The sequence below is a fragment of the Gorilla gorilla genome, chromosome 8 (assembly GCF_029281585.2).
Source record: "Gorilla gorilla gorilla isolate KB3781 chromosome 8, NHGRI_mGorGor1-v2.1_pri, whole genome shotgun sequence".
Taxonomy (NCBI): domain Eukaryota; kingdom Metazoa; phylum Chordata; class Mammalia; order Primates; family Hominidae; genus Gorilla; species Gorilla gorilla.
The window spans coordinates 21800971-21826734 of record NC_073232.2 but is presented as its reverse complement, the minus strand read 5'-3'; the positions used below and the strand labels follow the sequence as shown (position 1 = coordinate 21826734).

The window sequence follows — 25764 nt, the reverse complement described above, 5'->3', positions numbered from 1 at the left end:
CGAAATTGAGATTTTCATTGCATTTTTTTCTCATTATGATTTCTTTGGGAGATGTACTATTTCCATAGTGGTTTGTATCCACTAAAAAGCCAAAGTGGCACATGAAAAGAGGCTTAATTAGCTACTACAAAAATGCAAATTGAAAACCCCAATGAGATACCACTTCACACCCACTAGAGGGCTATTATCGAAAAAAAGGAAAATGGCAACTGTTGGTTTAGATGTGGAGAAACTGGAACCCTTGTGTTTGCTGCTGGGAATGTAAATTGGTGGTGCGGCTGCTACAGAAAACTGCATGGTGGCTGCTCAGAAATTCAATGTAGAACTACCACATGGCCCAGCAATTCCACTTCTAGATAGAAACCCCAAAGAAGTGAAGGCAGGGATTTAAACAGATATTTCTACACTTGTGTTCACAGCAGCATTACTCAAAAGGTGGAAACAACCCAAATGTCTATCGATGGACCAAGGGGATAAACAAGACATGGTCTATCCACACAACGGAATATTACTTAGTTTTTAAAATGAAAGGAAATTCTGACCCATGCTACACCATGGATGGGCCTCGAAGACGTTTTGCTAAGTGAAATATGCCTGACATCAAAGGATGGATACTGTGTGATTCCACTTATATGAGGTCCCCAGAAGAGTCAAGTTCATAGAGACAGAAAATAGTACAGAGGTTTCCAGGGGCTAGGGGAGAAGGGAAAAGGAGTTTTTATGTAAGGGGTACAGTTTCAGTTTGGGGTGATGGAAAAGTTCTAGAAGTGAATAGTAATGGTGGTTGTGCAACACTGTGAATGGACTTAATGTCACTGAACTGTACCCTTAAACATGGCCCTGAACTGCACCCTTAAACTGTACCCTTAAAAATGGTAAATTTTGTTTCATGTATATTTCACCAAACAAAAAAAGGCCGGTAGAGGAAGAACCCAAGGCAGCAGGCAGTACTTACAAGATATAGGCAATCACTCCGATGGACCAGCAGTCAACGGCTTTGCTGTAAGGTTTCTGGGCGAGGACTTCAGGAGCTGCAGAAAGACAAAGAAAAGACACAGCCTGACAATTTACATGCCTCAGACTGAAGACAGTTTTTGGGGTCTGCTATTTGGCCTGAACTTTCAGTGAGTATAAAAACTGAGTAGAGAGACATAACCCATTTTATGTGTTGGCTTTTTTTTTTAAAGGAAGGAAGATAGGGTCTTGCTCTGTTGCCCAGGCTGGGGTACAGTGGCACAATCATGGCTCACTGCAGTCTTGACCTCCTGGGCTCAAGCAAACCTCCCACCTCAGCCTCCTAAGTAATTGGGACCACAGGTGCATGCCACCATGCCTGGCTAATTTTTCTTTTCTTTTTTTTAAGAGATGAAGTCTCGTGATATTGCCCAGCCTGGTCTTGAACTTCTGGCCTCAAGCAATCCTCCCCCATCAGCCTCCCAAAATGCTGGGATTATAGGTATGAGTCACTGCACTCAACAGGCGTTTTTAACTAGAAAGAAATACGAAGACGCTACAGTATCTAAAGAATGTAAATTAAAAAAAAAATGAAGGGGTGTGTGGGTGAGTGTGTGTGTGTGTGTGTGTGTGTGTGTGTGTGTGTGTGATGCGAGATTACTGATGGAACTCAGTCAACAAACACATAATACATGGCTATTTTATGGCAGTGCCGTACTAAGCACTATAACTCAAATCAGGCTGACATAAAAAGAAATACTCATTTTGAGGTCTGGAGTCTGTGACGTCACCTCAAGTCAGCTCAAGGCAACATTTCTGGCCTCTGTGTAGGGCCTTCTGGGTGCTGTGGGGTCACAAAGGTGAAGCCCCTCCCTGGGCCCTCCTGGAGCTGACAGTGCAGTGGAGCTCAGAGCTAAGGCCTACCCTCTGAAATTCCTGCTTCAGGCCTGCCCCTAATTCCTTCTCTAAGGTTTGGGGAGGGTGTCAGCATGCTCATTGCATTTTCCCATCTCATCTGTGAAACAGAAAAACTGCAATTCAACCTTGCATTCTTGGTTCTAAAGCACTCTTCATCAAGAGTCATCCATGCTGGGGGCTTGGGCTTGCTCTGTATTCCCTGTTCCTGGCCTTGTGGCTTGTTCTATACTGATTCTCTTTTACTGGCCTTGGGGCTTGTTCTATACTGATCCTGACTCCCTGTTCCTGGCCTGTGGCCATCGCCCAGCATTGGCTACCCACCCACTCTGGTGACCAGCAGCGTCTGGCATAGCTGGCACTCAGTATATGTTAGTGCAAAGTGTAGAAAAATACAAGAAGAGGCAGTGAATCTGAGTAAAATCTCCTTTGCCCCCAAACATATCTGATGGCAGTGTCTTTAGCACAGACTTTCCAGAAAATTTTTAAGGATAGAGACAAATAGCTAGAGTTGACAAGGTACTTGTTAGATGCTGAGTTAGGTCTTCTTTTATGATGTATTCACTCACTCACCCCAACAATCCTTGACAGGAAGTGCTGGCAGCATGGTCACCATTATTCCCAAATTACAGGGTAGGACACAGAGGTATGAGAGGTCAGGCAGGTTAGCCAATGTTACCCAGTGGGAATGTGGCGTCTACACGAACTTCCTTTCAGAAGAGACTTCATTTATATTGTCTGCCATGAACTGGGTCCTGAGTGAGTCATTCATAAATGTTTTCTGCTACAATCCTTTGAACTCTGACAACTACCATGAAGTGCACCTGATAGGTGAGAAAAATGAGCCTCAGAGAAGTTAAATAACTTGTCCCACATCACACAGCTAGATAGGAAAGAGCTGAGATTTGAAACCAGGTCAATCTGATCCTTGTTGCAGCTCTTTTCACTCAAACATACTGTTTGCTAAGGTGAGAGCGTCTTCAGTCTAGGTTTACATGGGTGTCCAATCTTTTGGTTTCCCTGGGCCACAATGGAAGAAGAAGAATGGTCTTGGGCCACACATGAAATACACTAATACTAATAGTAGCTGATGAGCTAAAAAACAAAAATCGCCAAAAAAATCTCATAATGTTTTAAGAAAATTTACGAATTTGTGTTGGGTCACACTCAAAGCTGTCCTCCGGGGGTTGGACACACTTGGAAAGGAAAAGTTCTTTTGCAGAAAAACGAAAAGGGAAATCCTCTCTTTCATCCTATTGACAGTAAATATATTCCTGAGCAAGAACAGGAAGGCAGACAAACCACTGCTGAGTGCCTCTGCTTATGGCAGTAAGGGATGCACTCCACAGATAATCCCCGAAACTGGCTTTAGTCTGCAACACCCCCAAACTTCCTATCAGATTCTTATTTTTTTTAAACAAGAGCAAAATAAATACATCTGCACATCCTTTCTTCACCATGTTCACCCTCAACGCGGCAGCAAAATGAGAGACAGAACTACAAAGTGAGGGAACTCAACCTGGGAGGGGCCGTCCTTGGCTGGCCGGGCGATAGCTGACTCGTCCGCCGCGACTGCTAAGAGCGTATTTCTCAAGACTCTTGTCTTATGGGAACTGACAAAAGGGAGCCACATTTACCACAGTTAATGTCTTTCTGATTTAGGAGGCATGCTCCCCCTGAGCTGCCACTCTGGTCCCAGTGGCCAAACAGGCACAGATGGCGTGAGAAGCAACGACATCCGCAAGGACCATCCAGGGCCAGCCTCGTGGCCTGATGGAAAGTGTCCCTGAGGCAGAGAAGGCTCCTAGAGCAACGGCTGACCAGCTTCCCCTCCTGCAGAGCTGACAGCGTGTGGTGGGAGGGAAGAGCTAAGTTAGGGGGTGGAGGCGCTAGGTTCCAGATCACAAGAATCTGCAAAGCTCTTCAGCGAGATGGCGCAGCAGCCTGGCCTGGCCACTCCACAGAACCAGATATCAAACAGCACAGAGGTGCTGGGAGCTCAGGGCAAACTTCAGGACACAACCTCCTGCCCCATGCCAGGTGCCCAGAGTTGGAGGCTGCAGTGAGCTATGACCACGCCATTGCACTCCATCCTGGGCAACAGAGTGAGGCCCCATCTCTAAAATAAATACATAAATAAAAATAAAATAAAAGATTTCTGCTTTGGATAACAGCATGGTTGTTATGGGGGAAAGTTTTAAATTATTAACAAGTAAATATCAGGATGACAATATTGGGGATGGAGATTTACATATTTGTGTCAAGAATTTAAACAAGAATATACATTTCTTGTTCTTTTTGGTGTTGTGTCTTATCTGTGTCACATCAACCAACAAAACATAATTTTTTTTTTGAGATGGAGTGCAGCGGCACAATCTCAGCTCACTGCAACCTCCACCTCCTGGGTTCAAGCCATTCTCCTGCCTCAGCCTCCCAAATAGCTGGGATTACAGGCGTGCACCACCAGGCCCGGCTAATTTTTGTATTTTTAGTACAGATGGGGTTTCACCATGTTGGTCAGGGTGGTCTCGAACCCCTGACCTCATGATCCACCCGCCTCAGCCTCCCAAAGTGCTAGGATTACAGGCGTGAGCCGCCGCGCCCGGCCTCTGGTGACCTTCTTAATTGTGCTTGGAAACAAACGCGGGGGTAAAGAAAGAAGCCCAAAGCAACAGATACACAAGAAAGGAGCACAGACAAGGAAGCTGCGGTGCCTCCAACAGCTGCTTACACAGCCTCTGAGCAAAGACCAGGCGGATGCCCTAGCCAAGGAAGACAGCAGGAATACAAGGCCACAGCCACCGCAGAGCAGGCTTCCTGCCTAGGAAGCACGGATACTCTGTGTTCTCGTGAGTGCTCTATGCTCACAGTTCTCCAGCATCGTGGATGGTGGGAAGGAGGACTCTACAAGAACAACCTCCTCCCCGTCTTCATCATCTGTTAGAATGAGGAACATACTGGCCACCATCCATTGTTCAGAAAAAGAAAGAATAAAGAACATGGTTTTTTCTAGAAATCCACACATCAAGGGACACTGGCACATGACACATTTCACTCTCAATCTGGCAAATCTGCTGACACACTGGGCCGTGGTGCAAGGCATGTACAGGCTGGAAAAGCAAGGGGCTAATTTTCATGCTTGGATGTTACTTGAGATGTTTAGATTCTTCTTCTTCTTCTTTTTTTTCTTTGAGAAGGAATCTCATTCTGTCGCCCAGGCTGGAGTGCAGTGGCATGATCTCAACTCACTGCAACCTCTGCCTCCCAGGTTCCAGCAATTCTCCCGCCTCAGTCTCCCCAGCAGCTGGGATTACAGATGTGCGCCACCACGCCTGAATACTTTTTGTATTTTTAGTAGATAAGGGGTTTCGTCACGTTGGCCAAGCTGGTCTCTAACTCCTGACCTCAGGTGATCCACCCGCCTTGGCCTCCCAAAGTGCTGGGATTACAGGCGTGAGCCACCATTCCCAGCCGAGATGTTTAGATTCTTGCAGCCACAGACTAACTACACTTAAATAATTTTTAAAACACGAAACTCTGCTTAAATGGTAAAGTTTATGACATCAAGCATATGGTTAAGAAAAGGTTCCTGGGCTACATGTAGTGGCTCATGCCTATAATCCAGCATTTTGGGAGGCTAAGACAGGAGGATCACTTGAGCCCAGAGTTGGAGGCTGCAGTGAGCTATGACTGCACCATTGCACTCCAGCCTGGGCAACAGAGTGAGACGCTGTCTCTAAAATAAATAAACAAACAAACAAACAAAAAAATACATAAGATTTCTGCTTTGGATAACACCATGGTTGTTATAGGGGAAAAGTTCTAAATTATAAACAAGTAAATATCAGGATGACAATATTGGCGATGGAAATTTACATATTTGTGTCAAGAATATGAACAAGAATGTACATTTCTTGCACTTTTTGGTGTTGTGTCTTATCTGTGTTATATCGACCAACAAAATACAAATATTTTTTAACCAATTAGAGGTGGGTAAACTATTTGTCTTCTGGTGACCGTCTTAACTGTGCTTGGAAACAAAGCCAGAGGGTGAATATAGAAGTGACATGTCACCCAGCAAACAAGACAAAGCAAATTGATTTGGAAATGACATTTCCACCAACATGAAATATTTTTTAAATTGCATAATGGCACACACACCCATACCCTGAATTCTAATTTCACTTGTGATTGCTGGAATCAAGGGTCCTTTGAAACACTGTTTGAAAAAGCCCACCAAGATCACTTCAAATAGCTATTTTTCATCTCATGGAAATTCGTGGAAAATATAACATTCTCAGGCAATTTTCAAAACTCTCCTGATAATCTGAGATGGTGGCCAAACCAGGCCAAACCGTGGAGATCCACGAGGATGTTCTCTCTCCTGCTCGCCTCCTGTGATCAGCAGTCAGCTGCACTGTTTCACCAACCTGCTGAATTCACCTGGCCTTTCTAGCATAGCCCCCAACCCATCCATTTTCTTGTTTCAGCTGTGGTGAGGCACATAGCCCTGGGAGAGTCCACTTCTCACTCTGATCTTGTCAGACGCCAGTTTTCCTGCCTGAGAACCAGCCGAACCGGCCAGTGTTACGTTACCAGTTTTATGACGGGTGGCAAGAACTCTGCTGTAATTCCAAAAAATCACAGCGTCCAGCTTCCAAACTTGCAGAAGACCAACGAGTTTCCAGACCCAGGAGGTGCCGAGCACAGTTCCTCCGGGGCCTCGGAAAGTGATGAGGGCTCTGAACTACGCAGCCACAGTTCTATCTCCTGGCTAGTGCTGCCTGGAGATACCGGAGAGCTTCCTAGTCAAGGAGAAATTGTATTCTAATCGTATGCAGCAGAATTCAAGTGTGATTGGGGAACCTGACAAGGACTCCCTGCTGCTCCCATGCCTCCTGCAAGAGAGATGCTTTGAGTTCTTGCTTATTTGGAGCTACTAACAAAGACAGGCAGTCACTGAAAGGCTCCACGGCTTGTGTAAGATGTCCCCAGCCTCCAGACAAAGCAGGAAAGGGCCTATTCTCCTGGCCCAGCCACAACAGAAGGCACATCCCCTCAAATGACAAGGCAAAGTCCCTGGGGGCTCTGTCAGTGGCTGTAGGGAAACCCACCCACCTGGAGATATTACAAGGGACCTATGCAAGCCAGTCGGCAGGTCCAGCCTTCAGGATATCCCTTAGGCTTGCCCAAAGCCAGCGTTTTGGAGCTGCAGAGAGTGGGGTTAGCGTGGGGGCAGCTGTACTCAGTTGACACGCATTGGGCACAACGGTTGGGTTCCCAGGTGCATTCACCAAAATCCCGTAACACAATGGCCTCCTCTGACTCCCTCTGTACCTCCAATGTCCCTTTACTGCTGCATAAATCCCACTGTCAAATCAGATTTCACGCTGCTGGAGGGCAGGGCAGAGCTCTCATCTCTGTATGTCCTGATTGGTCAGCACTTCGTGATTCAACTGAACCCAACCTAGTCGCCACACACCATTATTTCTATGGAAAAATGTCTTCCAAATTCCACACAACTGGGCTACAAGTCAACTTTGCTGCCTGAAATATTTTTGGTGAGTAGGTGCAAGAAAAAATAACACAAGACGGGCGGAGGCAGGGAACAAATGAATTCGGGAATGGAAGCAACTGCCAATTGGCAAGTACCTGTATTAGGTAAAAGCAAGAGCAGTTGGCTAAATACCTTTCCATGAACACATGATTTCAGACAGGAACTTTGAGGAGAAAAGAGGCAGAATTCACCCTAACTCTCAGTGTGTGAATGTGCTTGTCACTCATGTTACTCTCCCTTTAATACCTTTTCTCTGCCCGGCATGGTGGCTCACGCCTGTAATCCCAGCACTTTGGGAGGCCAAGGAGGATGAATCACCTGAGGTCAGGAGTTCGAGACCAGCCTGACCAACAAGGTGAAACCCCGTCTCTACTAAAAATACAAAAATTAGCCAGACGCGGTGGTGGGTGCCTGTAATTCCAGCTACTCAGGAGGCTGAGGCAAGAGAATCGCTTGAACCTGGGAGGTGGAGGTTGCAGTGAGCCAAGACTGCCAATGCACTCCAGCCTGGACAACAAGAGTGAAACTCCATCTCAAAAAAAAAAAAAAAAAAAATACCTTTTCTCCAAGGAAGTTCGGGACTACCAGGTTTAGGGGTAAAGGGCAGAAAGAAATACTTTGTTACACGATCTCTCAGAACCTCCTCCTGGTCAGATCTTGGGTGCTATTAACTCAGCTTTCTTTGCTATTCCTGACAAAACAATATCCCATCGGCTTATTAAGTTTACACCAGTAAATAAAAGTTAAGCTCCATGTAAACCACTCAGCCTCACTAGAGTGTCCAAGGAGCCATCAGAGACTTCTGTGGAGAGATGTGGTCCTTCTCAGAGACCACGATTAACTCACGCTTTTTATAAAACTAGGTTGAAAATTCAACATAATTGGATTTACTACTGTGAGACTCACCACCAGCCCACTTATGGAAAATTCCACTTTGCAGGAACCAAGCTACTTTATATTGATTTAGAGCAAGTATTCCTGGCGAACGGAAAGACTCGAGAGACTCCAAAAAAACAAAAAAAGAGTTTCAGAAACCTTTCATCCTGTTTTTAAAACAATTAAATTGCCCATTTTCCTTACCAAAGAAGAGAGAAGAACAAGGCGTAACCAAGGGGACTGAAAACTAAGACAGCAGCTGTCTTGTGGGTGTGGGCTCGCGGTAATCAATCTTCATGCTCTTCTGAAGTAGAAAAGAATTTTCCCTTTCCCAAGCCCCAAGGACGTGCCAAGAAGCAGTTTCTGCTGAGAGGGTGGAGGAAACGGCGAAGCCCTTAGCCTCCTAGGAAGCCCACGTTCAGGGTGCTTTGCTCACCTCCATGGAAGTCTGTGTGGCGTCTCCTCTCTGTCCTTCACACATGACCCCTCCAGTGGGCGGAGGACGGTGACACATCAGGAGGGAGCAGCCTGGGGGACAGGGGCAGTCCTTGATGCCAGAAGATAAAAGCCAACAGTCCAGAACCAGGCCGGGTATAGTGGCTCACGCTTGTAATCCCAGCACTTTGGGAGGCTGAGGTGGGTGGATCACTTGAGGTCAGGAGTTTGAGACCAGCCTGGCCAACATGGTGAAACCCCGTCTCTACTAAAAATACAAAAATTAGCCAGGCGCGGTGGTGCATGCCTGCAGTCCCAGCTACTCTGGAGGCTGAGGCAGGAGAACTGCTTGGACCGAGGAGGTGGAGGTTGCAGTGAGCCAAGATTGCGCCACTGCACTCTAGCCTGGGCAACAGAGCAAGACTCTGTCTCAAAAAAAAAACCAAACTGAAAATACTGAATTTACTCTAAAAAACAAGTCTGTTATCTCAGATCCAGCATGGAATCAGAGGACAGGATTATAGGCTGGGCTCTGCGCCACAGTAAACTAGAGGATTCATTATCTTGCCTATGCCTCAGTTTCCTGTCTTGATGGGCACCTGCCACTGTGTCCTAGAGTTACGCCTGCAAGGAAAAGAACTGGAGCTCAATTTGGAAGAGTTGCACATGGCCTCTCATTGTAAACAATGCCAGGAGGTATCTGTGTCCAGGGCTAGACGCTCAGATCACAGCTGGTCTTCTGGTCCTTGAGGAACTTCCACCAGGAAGCGGGACGAAGCGATGCCCCCCTGCTGGTAGGGGAAGGAACACCAGCTACTAAATCAAACTGCAATCAAGTTTCTAAGAGTTTGTGACACTGCGTATCAGAGAAGACACGAGAAGATTTCTCTCAAACAGTGAGAGAGAAAGATGACATTTCTACCCAGCAGTGGCCTTTTCAGAGATGCTAAACAGAACTTAAAGATCAGGAAAAATAAAATTAAGCTTCGTGTTGTTGCAACCCCAGACACACATTTCAGGAGAGAATTTGGCCTCAGCAAGAATGACATCAAGACAAGGAGGTGATACTGAATGTGCTGGGTCAGGTCAGCTTCCTGTCAGTAGCAGAATTTGCAGCAGCAGGGGTATTAAAAAAGAAAAAATTAAGACGATGAGGGACTTTTACCAGGAGCATCTTAATAAACAGCTGTTGCTTCACCCAGGTTTCCAGTATTGCAATCCAGACTGTTGGCAAGTAAAAATCAGGCTGAAACACAGGAGCGTTCTCTGCCTAAAGTCTGTCTTCCATCCAAAGTCACAGAAGATGAGCAGAAGGCTTTTGGGACAGCTCTGATCTTTTCTGTTGGGATAGCCTCCTCCTCTGGTCTCCATCATCCTTCACCTAGAGCTGTCATTCATGAGGAATGAATTGCCTCTAGCAATAGATCGGGATGGCAAAAAAAAAAAAAAAAAACAATTAAATTAAAAACATATCACCAGGCCAGGCATGGTGGCTTACACCTGTAATCCCAGCACTTTTGGGAAGCTGAGGCCGGCGGATCACCTGAGGTCAGGAGTTTGAGACCAGCCTGGCCAACATGGTGAAACCCTGTCTCTACTAAAAATATAAAAACCAGGTGCAGTGATGCGTGCTTGTAATCCCAGCTTCTCGGGAGGATGAGGCAGGAAAATCGCTTGAACCTGGGAGGCAGAGGCTGCAGTGAGCTGAGCTCGTGCTACTGCACGCCAGCCTGGGCAACACAGCAAGACTCCGTTTCAAAAAAAAAAAAAAAAGTATCGCCAAAGAGCAGCTTACCCTGATTTTTCCAGTAGCCTCGAGTTTCACCACAGGCATGAGAAGTCCCCATGAAAGCACCATACTGGTATGTCATTACCATTCTCATCTGAGCTGGGACTGCTGTTCAAATGCTCCCAAAGCCAATCATGGAGGAGTGAGGCTAAGAAACGGGGAGGGAGTAGAAGCTGGGGCCACTGGGCTTTTGAAATGTGGGAGGGCCTTGGAACTCCGCGGGATGGAGGAAGTCAACTGTGCCAAGGAAGGCATTTCAGAGCAATGTGGCCACAAACGGCACTGCTGTGCGGCCCTTCTGGGGTCTCCCATGGGGGCCTACCTGGTGTGTGATCACGGCGTGACGCCTACTCTGTACTTAAGTCAAGCCTTTCTTGTGAAATCTGATTAAGAAGACTGCCGTAGTCATTCCAGGGTTTTGGTGTTTAATCATGACAAAGAACAAATGGAGCTCCACAATGCTGCCCTCCCCCTCTTTCCCACCACGACAAAACGTGACCTCCCTCCCACATCAAGTATCTAAAGAAGCAATTCCACAAGGAAGAAAAGTGCCTTAAAAACACTGTGTTCAGAGCGACTCTGTGGGGCTGCCATGTGTGGGATGGGGCTCCTCAAAGCCGGGCTGGGTTTACGTCGCCCACATGCAATGAGTCAGGTCCACGAAGAGGAGCAGACCCTACAAGTCTCCCCACTTAGGGCGCCCCGTCCTCTCCAACACAGGGGGTCTGGCTGCAGCCCACGGTGTGATAAAATGTTCACTGTGGGCTGTCACCAAGTAGCTGTTGAGAAAGAGAGAAAATTCTCATCTGGATGTTCCACCTACTCATCTGTGCCCTGTATGACAATTTCTCAGTTACATAAAACCCTGTTTTGACACTAACAGTCGGAGAGGATGAGAACAATGATGTAATGCTTATAGTCACGGACCAAAATATGGTATTTAAGTGAGAAACAAATAAAAAGCAAGCTCTGTTGGGGAGCAACCACATCGAGGAGTGAAGACGAAAGGACTGGGAACAGAGGCGCTATGGGGAAAGATGAAAAGAATTAAGATCACTCAGAAGACAGACGCTGGGGAGGTCCATTGACTGAATCCTTCTTCTTGGCTGTATGGAGTGAAGACGGGAACAATGATGGTCAGTATCCTTGACACGTAGATATTTACATACTTAAAGGATGCCAACTCACAAGTCTATAGAAACATACAATGTTAAAACCAGAAAAAAATTTACAGGAGATATTTAGCCCAGCACATTTATTTTATATACAAGAAACTGAGAATCCCCAAGTTTAAGTGAAAGGCACAGGCCTCCTTCATATCTGATCAATGGCAGACAGAGGAGGACGCTTACATTCAAGTCCCCTGCTATGACTGCCACTAACTATAGGCTGGGTGGCTTTGAGGATAGAGGTCCTCGCCCCAACACTGTGCTGGCTGGAACCCCTGGTTTCCAAGAGCTCATCATAATCCCACGCCCCACATCAACTTCTAGAAGTGCAGTGATCCCTGAATTAACACCAATCCTCTAACTCAGTGAAAAAATACACCAAGAATGTTGACCAACTGTTCTCCATCTCCTTTTAGAGAAGAACAAGACGAAACACGTTTAAACTATTTTAGGCAAGTTAAGGCCGAGCTAGACCAAAGATGTCTATCGTGGCTTTGCAGCCAACACGGCAACTAAGTTCCAGAAGGAAATGAACGATTCCTTCCCCGACAGCCTCAGGAACATAACAGTCAGCCACCACCTAAAGCATCAAGGTGCAGGTCTGCTTCTAGACAGAACGATGGACCAGCTGTACATGTTCCTTCTTATTTCTGAGTGACATCCGTAATGGAATAGTGTGGCTGTGGTTGTGCACTCCACATAAAATACTGCTAGGTGATGAACTGTCACTGAATAAGGCTCAAAAAAAAAAATTCTCAACTAGGCACAGTGGTTAATATCTGTAATCTCAGCACTTTGGGAGGATGAAGCAGGAGGATCACTTGAGCCCAGGAGTTCGAGACCAGCCTGAGCAACAAAGTGAGACCCTGTCTCTACAAAAAAATTTAAAAATTAGCCAGGTGTGGTGGTATGCACCTGTAGTCCCAGCTCTGCAGGAGGCTGAGGTGGGAGGATCACCTGAGCCCAGGGGATCGAGGCGGCAGTGAGCTATGATCATGCCACTGCACTCCAGCCTGGGGGACAGAGACCCTGTCTCTTGAAAAAAGAAAAGATAAAGACAGAAAACAGGCCATCCTCCACCAAATAGAAGTTTCTCATCTGTCTTGTCAATTACGTGATTGATATGGATGTTTTCTGTCACTTCCTACTGATGTTCAGTGATTCAGATATTTTAATTAATGCAGCTGAGCAGGCAATATACATAATTTTACTAACTTCCTTAGCTCTGACTTTTATCTCTTATTGCCGAGACCAAGGGAAATGTTATACTTGACTTAATTAAATGGATTCCCAATCTTGGTCAACACCATATTGAGAGCCACCATGGTATCCTGAGGAGCCACTTTCCACCAGATGGGCCCATCGTTTCTCCTAAATGATCACCAAGTACAATTCCACCAGCCCTCTCTCGAGGCTCAGTGAGTCTGTTCATTTCTCCCAGATCCTCCAAGAAGCAGCCCGTGACTCTGGGCCTCTGCTCCCCCTGCCTGCTCTGCACCTGTGGCTCTCCTTACTTTTGCTCAAGTCCTACCCTTCCTCCAAATCCATGTCCTCCAGGAGTTTTCCCCTGGTCATTCCAACCCTTGACGATCCCTCTCATTCCCGTATTTTTTTAGAGATGGGGTCTCACTCTGTTGCCCAGGCTGGAGTGCAGTGGTGTGCTCATAGTTCGCCGTTGCCTCAAAGTCCTGGGCTCAGGTGATCCTCCCGCGTCAGCCTCCTGAATAGCTGGGACTACAGGTGTGTGCCACCACACCCACCTACTATTTTTTTAAAGAGACAGGGGTCTTACTATGTTGCCCAGGCTGGTCTCAAACTCCTGGACTCAAGTGATCCTCTCACCCTGGCCTCCCAAGGTGCTGGGATTATAGGCATGAGCCACTGTGCCCAGCCTTCACACCTGTATTTTAATGTTGCTTCTGAAATACACCGCCTCACATGAATCTGTGTGGCCCATCTACCACAATCTACTGGAGAACCTGTTGGTGTTAGCAGAGCCAGTCCTATGAGCCGCCCACATCTCGGTGACATGCATGGGGATGCCCACCATCTCCTGCTATCAGTGAAGTGATGTGCCGCCTCCACAGGCCACAGTCCTTGCAAAGGGTGTGTACAATCCAGGCAGCCGCCACATGTAAAAGGGTGAAGTTCAAAGTGCTTATAGTCCTCTTGCCTCCTCCTAAGGCACCCTGTGCATTGGGATACTTGGGGAAAAAGCACCAATTTCAGTTTCATTGTTAGAGAGCTCATTTAAATTGAAGTCATAGCTTCATGTTGGCAGAATTAACTATTCAGCTGAATAGTCATTGAGATAATAATCAAATGGTGATTCACAAATTGAAACCAACACTTCGACCTATCAAAAGTCTGAACTCAAGCTATAAACCTATAGATTGCCCTGAGGGGAATGGAAGCTTTTCCTCATCTTTATTCACACATTTCTTTCTAAATACAAAGACACCATGCTAGGCTGGGAACAGACAGCAGCGTCCTGCCCCTGGCTTGGGCCCAGGGGACAGTGTGGTCCCTGAATCACAAGTGGTAGCTCTCTCTCCCTCCTCCCTCACAGCTGCCAAATGGGGCTGGGCTCTGCCCTGTTCAGATGGAAAACTTTCCAGCAGTTTCTTTGCTCAAGATTCAAAATGGTGTCCCAAGAACCTTGCAGGGAGAAGGCATGGCTGGGGAAGGAGGTGAGTGGCTGGGGCGAGCCCCACGGTGGACATCATGCTGGTGTACTTACCAAGACCCGTTTCACCTTCTTCCTGCCATTCCTCTGACCACAGGGCCACCACACTTAATTAATAGTTCAACCAGGGCCAGGAATGGTGGCTCACGCCTGCAATCCCAGCACTTTGGGAGGCCGAGACAGGTGGATCACCCGAGGTTGGGAGTTCGAGACCAGCCTGACCAATATGGAGAAAGCCCGTCTCTAATAAAAATATAAAATTAGCCTAGGGCATGGTGGCGCATGCCTGTAATCCTGGCTATTCGGGAGGCTGAGGCAGGACAATTGCTGGAACCCAGGAGGCGGAGGTTGCAGTGAGCTGAGATCGTGCCACTGCACTCCAGGCTGGGCAACAAGAGCAAAACTCCGTCTCAAAAAAAAAAAAAAAAAAAAAAAAAGTTCAACCAAATCCTCATCTTACTTGACTCAGTAGCAGCAACTGACATGTGATAACTTCTATGTGAAGCACTTTCTCCATGTCTGATGGGGAGCACGCCACTCTCTGCCAGCACTCTTTCTACTTCACCCACTGCCCCTTCTCTGTCTTGGTATCCTCTGCAGGCTCCAGCTTGTCCCCCTGACCTCTCCACCCTGATGTCCCCAGGACTCAGCTCTGGGATCTTTCCTCTCCTTCATTGCCTATCCTGGTTCATGGCTTTAAAACGCAGCCATAAATTAACATCTCCCAAATCTAGTTGATCCTCATTACTCAAGGATTCTGTATCTGCAAATTTGCCTACTGGCTAAAAGTTATTTGCAACCCCCAAATCAATACTTTGTGGTCATTTGTGGACATGCGTAGAGTGACCAAATACTTGAGTTGCCTGATGTGCAAGTTTCAAGCTCAGGCGGAATGAGGTGGTGCTCCTCCTTCATGTTTCAGCTCAGACTGTAAACAAGGGTCTTTTCTCACCCTCTATTTGGTGTCATGTTTTTCACATTTCTGTGTTTTGTTGGAGAGCTCCCTGTTTACAGCAGCCCCAAGCATAATGCTGAAGTCTGTCTAGCTTTCCTAACAGCAAAGAGGCCGTGATATGCCTTTCAGAGAAAATCGGTGGGTTAGAGAAGCTTCCTTCACATAGGAGTTACGGTGCTGTGGGCTGTGAATCAATGTTAATGATTCAATAACATATATTCAATAAGGTGTCTTTAAACAGAAACACACATTCTGAAAAGGTCATGTACTGATAGGTTGATGAAAATGTGACCAGAGGCTCACAGGAACCCAGTCTGTGTTTCCCTTAGGAGCAATGGTTCAGTATTGATTAATTCAGTGCTTTCAGCTATTTGCTATAATAGAACATGATGACTATGAACAGCGAGAATCGACTGCACATAGTTCCAGGGTCACGTTCCAGCTGCCCTCTTGGCTTAGTCAACTTTAACAAATTGAAACCAAGCTCCTCCTAAGGCATCTGCAATCTATTCATCCCACAGGCTCTTCCACCTCCAGCAAAGACAACTGCACCCTCCCAGGGTTATCAGGACCAAAAACCTTTGAATTATCCTTGCCTTCTTTCTTTCTCTCAAACCCTACTTTCAATCTTTCAGAAAACCTTGAGGACACTGCCTTTGAAATATACCTGACATCTGATAGCTTCTCATCACTTTTGTTGCTACCAATATGACCTAAACCCTTGCTGATCAATGCCTGAGCCTTCTCACAGTCTCACCTGATCAATGCCAGAGTTTTCTCACATCTCCTTCCTCCACCCTACCCCCACCATCTATCCTGATCCCAGCTTGTGTCCTAGAGCAGCGATCCCCAATTTTGGCACAAAGAACCCGTTTCACGGAAGACAATTGTTTCAAGGATATGGTATTGGGGATGGTTTCAGGATGAAACTGTTCCACCTCAGATCATCAGGCATTATTAGATTCTCAAAAGGAGCATGCAACCTAAATCTCTTGCAGGCACAGATCACAATGGGGTTCAAGCTCCTATGAGAATCTACTGCCGCTGATCTGACAGGAGGCGGAGCTCAGGCAGGAATGCCCATCAGCCTGCCTCTCACTTCCTGCTGTGCAGCTCGGTTCCTAACAGGCCCTGAATCAGTATCAGCCCAAAGCCCAGGGGTTAGGAACCCCTGTCCTAGAGGGAACCTGTTAAAAACAATATGTCACTGCCTTAACACAGAAGCATCCCACAGCATCCTATCACCGAGTAAAAGCTAAAGTCTATACAACAATTTCCAAGTCCTGGTCCACATACCCCTGCTCAGGACTTCTCCGACTGTCTCTCCTATTCCTCTCCTTCCTGCTTCCCCTGCTCCCTGCTGCTTGCCCACATTCTCCTGCCTTCAGGCCTCTGCACTGCGCCTGGAATGCCCTCCAGATACCTGCATGGTCGGTTCTCTCGCTCCTATCAAATCTTTACCACGGCCACCCTCTTAGTGAGGGCTGCCTGCACACTGTAGCTAAAATTGCCACCACCCTCTGAACACACAAACTTCTTATCATCTTTTCTGCTTCATTTTTCTCCATAGTACTCAAGGCCACCTAACACACGAACGAACTTAGCTATCAATATTTGCTTTATAGCCTATGTCTCTCTCACTCAGATGTAAGTGCCACTAGGGAGGGGATTTTTATGTTTTATTCTTCTATTTCTATTGATGTACCCGCCCCACCCCCCACCAGTGCCCAGAACAGAAGATAGGCAATAAATAATTCTTCAAGGGCTGAATGATGTAGCTCTTAGGATACATTAAGCTGACCTGTTTGCTTTCTGTCTCACAATGCTGAGGTCAGAATTTGTACCTTACTCACATTTGTATTCTCTCTTTTTTTTGTTTTTGAGATGAGTCTCACTCTATTGCCCAGGCTGGAATGCAGTGGCGCAATCTCAGCTCACTGCAACCTCTGTCTCCCAGGTTTAAGTGATTCTCCTGCCTCAGCCTCCTGAGTAGGGAGGCTGGGATTACAGGCGCCTGCCACCTTGCCTGGCTAATTGTTTGTATTTTTAGTAGAGACAGGGTTTCACCATATTGGCCAGGCTGGTCTGGAACTCCTGACCGCAGGTGATCTGCCTGCCTCTGCCTCCCAAGGAGCTGGGATTACAGGCATGAGCCACCGCCCGTGGCCCATATTTGTATTCTCAAACCAAACATTGTACACTTGGCCCTTGTATCCATGGATTCAAAATATGCGGACCCACAGATCAAAAATATTTGAAAAAACAATACAAATAATACAAATAAAAACAATACCTATGACAACTATTTCCACAGCATTTACATTGCATCAGGTATTGTAAGCAATCTAGCAATGACAGTACACAGAGGCCACGCCTAGGTTATATGCAAATACTATGCCATTTCATATCAGGAACTCGACCATCTGAGGATGCTAGTATCTGCAGAGGGTGAAGTATCTTGGAACCCAGCCCCTGTGGATACCATGGGACGACTGCACAGAGTACACAGCAGGAACTAAATAAATGCATGCTGAGTGAATGGAAGGGGAAGAGAGAAAGAAAATATGGCTAAGATTCATGATCTGTGTGTTTTTACTAAATTCAGTAAGTGTCTGCACAAAGATTTCATGAGACTCATAGTGCAGTGAGAGACACAGATTGATACGAACCCTAATGCAATGTGATGACACCATGACAAGGAAAGCGTCATAGAAAGAACCAGGATGTCAAAGGAGAGGACAAGGTGACAGGAAAGCAGTCAAAGGAGGTAACATTTAAACTGGGCTTTGGCGGCTGAATAGGAGCTTGCCATGCAGACTGCAAGGGAGGAAACAGCCCAAGCTCAGCTGGTAACTGCCTAAGGGATGTCCTCTAGACACAAGCTCTTCAAAGCAGCCCCTTCCCTACTCTGAAGTTGTGTCCCCTCCACACGACTCACTCCAGAGGGGCACTCTTGGTGGAGTTTCAGCGCTCAGTCAACACAAACCAATAGAAGAACACCATTGCTACAGTCCTCCTCTCCCCCAGCCTCCTCCAGGACAACTTGGTATCTCACAACACCATTACCCAATGGCTCCCACTGGCTGCCATTTAGAGTAGCAAGAGCAATGGACTCTTCTCAACACCATTCCCGACACGTCAGTGCCAGACACAGCAATCAACAGACTCAGACCCCGCAGATGGCAGCCACTTAGAAACCAGAAAAACTGCCATTCTGTGGGCTTTGCCAAAACACAGAGAAGTAAAACTCAATTTAGAAAGTGCTGGAGCTTTCCAGCCAAACATGAGAAGCACGTGATGCGTACGTAGCTAGGGGCCGTCACTGGTTGTCAGAGCATTTAAATCACAGCCCAAGGGTCAACTTCCTGAAGGGAAGAGATGGGCAGGCCACAGTATCAGCACCTTCTCAGCCTGGGGAGACTGCTAAAAAGAGGACCAGCACCATGACCTAACAGACCTTTTCATTTCCTAATGTCTGGGATTCCCGATAGTTGGAACAGGCTCTCCCCACTCAGCTTGTCTTGTCTCATGTATTCACGGCTTCCCTGATGGCTCAGACCGAGCTGGAGAAATTCCATGAATATACCACACACACTCTTTCCTCCTGTCACCACCCCAGGCACACGTCCCCCAGCCAGGGACCATGCTATTCCTGCAACCGTTATCACGCTATCTTAGAAGAGATGATCGGTTACTATGCTGTTAATTTCTATCAAAGCCTATATTGGCTTTTTTTTTTTTTTTTCTGAGATAGCATCTCGCTTTGTCACCCAGGCTGGAGTGCAGTGGCGCAATCTCAGCCCACTGCAACTTCCGCCCCCCCAGGTTCAAGCGATTCTCCTGCCTCAGCCTCCCAAGTAGCTGGGACTACAGGTGTGAGCCACCATGCCTGGCTAATTTTTGTATTTTTAGTAGAGATGGGGTTTTGCCATGTTGGCCAGGCTGACCTTGAATTCCTGGACTCAATTGACCCAACCACCTTGGCCTCCCAAAGTGCTAGGATTACAGGCGTGAGCCACTGCACCCGGCCATGCACCGGACCTTTCAAAAATGAGCAGAGCAACCTCTTCTTCTGTGCCTTCTGCATACACACGATCCAGGGAATTGAGCCCCCCTGCGATGGTGTCCACACAGCTCCTCCCCAGCCACGTTTCCACCCCTGCATCTCCCCGCTTCTAAACCCTGCTGCTTCTTTCCCTTCCCCTTATTTTGTTCTCTGCCCGCCTCAGCCTGCTCTTGTCTTTCCTCCTCTGAGTTACTCTGAAAATGAACAGCTATGACACTTGAGCTTGACATGGCTCTGTAATTATATGCAAGGACCTGAAAGGCCACAAAGTGGCCCCAAGGTCATCTGGAGTTTCCCACAATACCCCTTGTAACTCCTTTAGTTTGAGGCCGGCTCTCCTCAGCCTGCCTGGGAAGGTTCTGTGGATGTCCCCAAAGACCCACAGGGTGATGCTGGTCACATAACATACCTCCTCTCTCAGGTGGGCTCAATGGCTATTCTCATGAAGAAAGGTCACCGCACTTTGCATGACAAGAACTTAGCCTCACTCGGGCGTGGCGGCTCACACCTGTAATCCTGGCACTTTGGGAGGCTGAGGTGGGCGGATCACCTGAGGTCAGGAGTTTGAGACCAGCCTGGCCAACATGACAAAACCCTGTCTCTACTAAAAATACAAAAATTAGCCTGACATGGTGGCAGGCGCCTGTAATCCCAGGTACTCAGGAGGCTGAGGCAGGAGAACCACTTGAATCCAGGAAGCAGAGGTTGCAGTGAGTCGGGATTGTGCCACTGCACTCCAACCTTGCAACACAGCTAGATTCAGTACCCTACCACACCCCCCACCCCCCACAAAAAAAAAGAATTCAGCCTCAGACTTCATTTTCCATAACTCTTTTCCAACCTCATCTTTTTTCTTGCTCTCAGACATCCCTAGCTCGTACCCTCTCCCAGCCTTCAGGCTTTCGCACAAACTGGTTACTCTTCCTGGGATGCTGTCCTGTAACTCCCACATGGCTGGCTTCTTCTTGCCACTTAGACCAAGGCCCAAGTCTCCTCCCTGTCCTCTCAGCCCAGTCCTGATTCCTTGTCACTCCATGGCAGGCCCCCAGGTTTAGTTTCTTCATAGCACTTAAGATCTGAAATGACCCTGTTTGCTTACTTGTTCCAACTAAAATGTAAGCTCCATGAGGGCAGGCACCATGTCTGTGTCATTCACTGCCTTAACCCCAGTGCCTGGTACAGCATCAGGTACATAGTAGCAACTTTACATACATTTGCTGAATGAATGAATGAATGAATGAATGAATACGCTGATGTCAACGAAGGTCTCAGAACAGTCACAAGTATTCTAATGGTGTTTCTCCAGAACCCCGGAAGTCAAAAGATGAACATCAGAATCCAAGTGTTCAGATCCGTCAGTAGTTTCCTCTGCATTTTGGATGTTTAGTACAAAGAATTGGGGGTTGTGATTTAAGGAAAACTTGAATGCCTAGCATCGCAGTACAGATCAGGGTTGACTGATTGATGAGAGTGACTTGGTCAAGGTCTGAACCAGGTTCCTCCATCAGTGTTCCTATCTCAGTAATTGGAATAAAAAGTTTTCTTGTGTGTGCACCTTACTGTTATCTCAGTGTCTCATTGTAAATCCCTCAGAAACAGATGTATGCAGTATCTCTGGAAATGGAACCTGGGATTCATCCAAATTAACTCCCAGCCTCCAGTCAGGCCCACAACCAAATCAAATGGGATTTCTACCCTTCCCTGCTATGAATTATTCATTCCAGTGTCCCTCAATCTTTTTATTCTTTCCCCCAAGGGAAGTGAAGGCAGCTGTGATTACATGCCAAGCTCATATGCTTCACACAACTGATGAGTTGACACGTGGTGACACCACACATGAGGACATCACACACACACGGGCACATGTGTGCACACGCACTGTCCTTACCGACATAGCCTGGAGTTCCACAGGCAGTGGACATCACGTCTCCTTTGCCCTCCATTTTTGACAATCCAAAGTCACTGATCATTATTTTGGACTCCTCATCTTGACTGTAGTACAAGAGATTTTCGGGCTAGAAAGAAAATAAGAAAAAAACATTACAAACTATGTGTAAAGCTGGGTTAATTGTGGAAGACTCATTCAACTGCAAAACCTATTCACAACGTCAGGATGTCCTTGACCTTCGGACATAGTAGATGCATCAACTAAAGCGGTGGCCAATAGATACAGTGCAGAGCGCCCGGCACAGTGTGTCTGGCACACACAGGCTTTCAATCAACGTTAGTCTCTTTCCTTTACTAATATTTTGTCTACTTTAAAAAACTCACCATATTCTGAGGCAATCTAGAAAGCCGACTGCCTTGCATGCAGACTTGCGGCTTTACGTCTGAGGTTAGGGAAGGGAGATTCCAGGAAATGAAATAACTCTTGCAGGTGCTTCTCTGCTCCTTTTTATGAGTGATTTTTCTTGAATCCAAGGGTCTCTGTTTCTGCCCTCAGCAACACGCCCTGCTGCCCTGAAGTTCTGGGAGATGTGCTGCACTGCGCCCTTCATGAAGGCCAGCTGACCCGTGCTCGCTCCCCTGCCAGGAAAGCAGAGGGATGCCATCCCGGAATAAATGAATCTGGAATTGGAAGACGCAGCACTTCCAGCCATGTACCCTTAAGGGGTCCGCACTTCTGTTTGCCTTTCTGTGAAGCATGGGTTGATTTCATCCTTTGTCTGTTCCTCTGAACAGTGCTTGGGCAGCAGGAATGCACAGCAAAGGCCTTCTTCCATTTCTTATGGCCCCCGTGTTCCTGTCTTCACTACAGTTCTGCAACATACAGGAGGGGCTGAGAGTAGCAGTCCTGGGGTTGGCATGGGAGCCAGTGAAGTATCATTTGCATCGTGTTTTATGTAGAATTGGGGAATCTCATTGTTCCTAGCAAGGAAGCGGGGGTGGGTCTTATGGAGGCTGAGAAGCTACAGCCTTGGAGCTTGTCCTTGCACTGCTGGGTGGGCCTTGAACACAGAGAGGAGCCTGCATTTTTTTTTTTTTTTTTTTCTGAAGAGCTTCTGGACTTGGTGACTCCTGGATTCATCATCATGGTGACGATTTATCACGGGGGGAGACGATGTCAAGGACTGTCATCTCTGCTGTTGTCCAGGAATGTCCACCCTCCAGGATAATCCTCACCCAATGAATGAGGAATCGTTTCTGTCATTTACACCAAACCTTAAAGGGAGCGCAGCACGAAGAATCTGACATGGGAAAGGCACTTTCCCACAGCATTTCCCATCCAGCTCTCCTCCCCAGCCCCAGCGGGGACAGCCACATTCTCTCTCCTCAGGGGTTTGTGGTGAATCTTGGGTTTCAGACCTTAGAAACTATTCTTATGTAGAGTGTGAAAGGAAAATAAATCTCAGGACCCCAAAATCACTAAGCCGGAGGGAAAAGTCAAGCTGGGAACTATGCAAACCTGCCTCCCATTTTATTTCTAAATAACATAGCTACAAAGATAAAAAAGCCACATTCCTCCCTCATGATTCGCCAGTAAGGAAATTCCTTGTGGGCAAAAGACAGACAAACTCAAAGTCTGGTCAGGCACGGTGGTTTACACCTGTAATGCCAGCACTTTTGGAGGCCAAGGCAGGTGGATCACCTGAGGTCAGGAGTTCAAGACCAGCCTGATCAACATGGCGAAACCCCGTCTCTACTAAAAATACAAAAATTAGCCGGGCGTGGTGGCACATGCCTGTAATCCCAGCTACTTGGGAGGCTGAGGCAGGAGAATTGCTTGAACCCAGGAGGCGGAGGTTGCAGTGAGCCAAGATCGTGCCATTGCACTCCAGCCTGGATGACAGGAGCGAAACTCCGTCTCAAAATAACTAACTAACTCAAAGTCCTCCCTCTGCTCACGGGAGACAAATACATACCTGATTGCTTCCTCTGCCTTATTGTTTCACTGAGCCAGACTAAAGCGTGAGTGACTATTCCTGTAAATTGTGTATTCAGTGAAGAGCTGATCAGAGACTCAAAAGAAAGCAACCCTTTTTCTCTTATCTACCTAAGACCTGGAAGCCTCTGCTTTGAGTTGTGCCGCCTTTTCATACCTAGCCAATGTACATCTTACACATACTGATTGATGTCTCATGTCTCCCTACAACGTATAAAACCAAGCTGTGCCCTGACCACCCTGGGCACATGTCATCAGGATCTCTTGAGGCTGTGTCATGGGCACATTCTTAACCTTGGCAAAATAAACTTTCTAAATTGACTGAGACCTGGTCAGGCTCAGTGGCTCATGCCTGTAATCCCAGCACTTTGGGAGACTGAGGAGAGGGGATCACCTGAGGTTAGGAGTTCAAGACCAGCCTGACCAACATGGAGAAATCCCGTCTCTACTAAAAATACAAAATTACCCAGGCATGGTGGCGGGCACCTGTAATCCCAGCTACTCAGGAGGCTGAGGCAGGAGAATCACTTGAACCTGGGAGGCGCAGGTTGCAGTGAGCCAATAGTGCACCACTGCACTCCAGCCTGGGCAAAAAGAGTGAAACTCTGCCTCAAAAATAAATAAAGAAATAAAAATTGACTGACACCTGTCTCAGATATTTTTGGGTTCACAAGAGTGAGCAGACTTGTTTAGAAAAGTGGTTCTCGGCCTGTTGTGCAGCAGAGGCACCTGTGAGGGTATTCACTGGCCAGAGATCTTGCCCTTCAGTGGGTCTGAGATGGGGCCCAGGGCTCTGGATTTCAGAGCTCCACAAGCAGCATTCTGATGTGTCAACATCGCAATGAAGAAATTTTCAGAACTCACCAAGACTCCCTTCCTTGACCAAATTTGAGGCAGGTTCCTCTGACTCCCCTGCTCTCCTAGGCCTTGACCTTGGCCTTGTCTATCCCACCCCTGCCAGGCCTGCGCAGCCCTGTCTTAGCCGGTCTGCTACGTTGGAGAATCCCCCCACCACGGGTATCTGATCAAGTTCTTCACCCACCCCATCCCCACTGACAGGACTCCTGCTGAAGCCAGGCCAAGGTAATTCAGCATTGAGATTGGGGTGATACAGGAGCTAGAAAGAAATTATTTTGCAGATAGTGAGGGTAAAAGAGTCCTCGGCAAGGCTTCCCTTCTAACAAAAAGCAGCCCAATAAATTATTATTTTTTTTCTAACAAAGAACAGCCTGAAAAATCAAGCTGCAAACATAAATAAGCAAGCTGGAAGCTTTCACTGGTGAATGCCGGCAGCTGTGCCAATAGAAAAGGGCCACCTGGGGGCCAGGCATGTCCAACATGGAGGCTCCATCTCCCTTTTCTTTGTCAGCCACGTGTACGCCACTGCACTCCAACCTGGGGACAGAGGCAACACTCCGTCTCAAAAAAAAAAAAAAAAAAAAGAAACAGGCAACATGGGACTGGCCAGGCAGAGAACCCATCTGCATCATAAAAGATTAGGGTGGGGATGGCAGGGCACGGGGCGGCGGGGGAGGGGGGGGGGCTCACACCTGTAATCCCAGCACTTTGGACTTTGGGAGGCTGAGGCAGGCGGATCACCTGAGGTCAGGAGTTTGAGACAAGCCTGACCAACATGGAGAAACCCTGTCTCTACTAAAAATACAAAATTAGCCGGGCGTGGTGGCACATGCCCGTAATCCCAGCTACTAGGGGAGCTGAGGCAGGAGAATCACTTGAACCTGGGAGGCAGAGGTTGCAGAGAGTTGAGATTGCGCCATTGCACTCCAGTCTGGGCAACAAGAGCGAAACTCTGTCTCAAGAAAAAAAAGAAAAAGATTAGGATGGGGGCGGCCAGCTTTTCATGCCCTATGGAAATGGCACACCTAGCCCTAACTAGTTTTTTGTGTCCTATACAAATGGCACACCTGGTCCAACCAATCTTTTGTGCCTTATGTAAGTCAGACACCACCTCCTCAAGCTCAGCTATAAAACCCCCCTGCATTTCACCACAGACCGGAAACCCGCTTGGGACCACTCTCTCTACAGGAGAGAGCTCTTCTCTTTCTTTCACCTACTAAATGTCTGCTCTGAAGCTCACTCCTTGTGTGTCTGCATCCTTGATTTCCTTGGTGTGAGACAATGAATCTCGGGTATCACCCCAGACAATGAGGCCACTTCAAAGGCATTAGGGATCTGATGAGATCACGAGGGTGGAAGATTTCAGCTCAACTGATTCAGCAGGATTCTTGCTAAAAACTGGACCTACTGGACAGCTAGAGAGCAGGGTCTAGTCAGAAAGAGGACTCAAAGGGGCCTTTGTCAATGTTTAAGTCCTTAGCCTGCCTTTAGCAGGAATCCTGCCAGGTCAGGTTAGCAAAAATCCCCCTAATTTCCCATCCACTACCCCCTCCCCTCTCTTCTTTGGCTATAAATCCCTACTCATCTTGCTGTATTCCAAGTTGGGCTCAATGGCATTGCA

General features: G+C 47.3%; 1 protein-coding gene across 5 annotated transcripts in view; it reads right to left on the bottom strand.

The window, feature by feature from the left end:
• The window catches only part of CAMK1D (calcium/calmodulin dependent protein kinase ID), a 487292-nt gene that overhangs the window by 43549 nt on the left and 417979 nt on the right, over positions 1-25764 (bottom strand). For all 5 annotated transcript variants that reach the window (XM_019035268.4, XM_019035266.4, XM_019035269.4 and 2 more), the window contains exons 5-6: positions 21291-21417; positions 956-1031 (exon numbers count right to left, since the gene is read on the bottom strand). In XM_019035268.4, coding sequence (XP_018890813.1) covers positions 956-1031; positions 21291-21417 — 203 coding nt within the window. The remainder of the gene's footprint in view (positions 1-955; positions 1032-21290; positions 21418-25764) is intronic.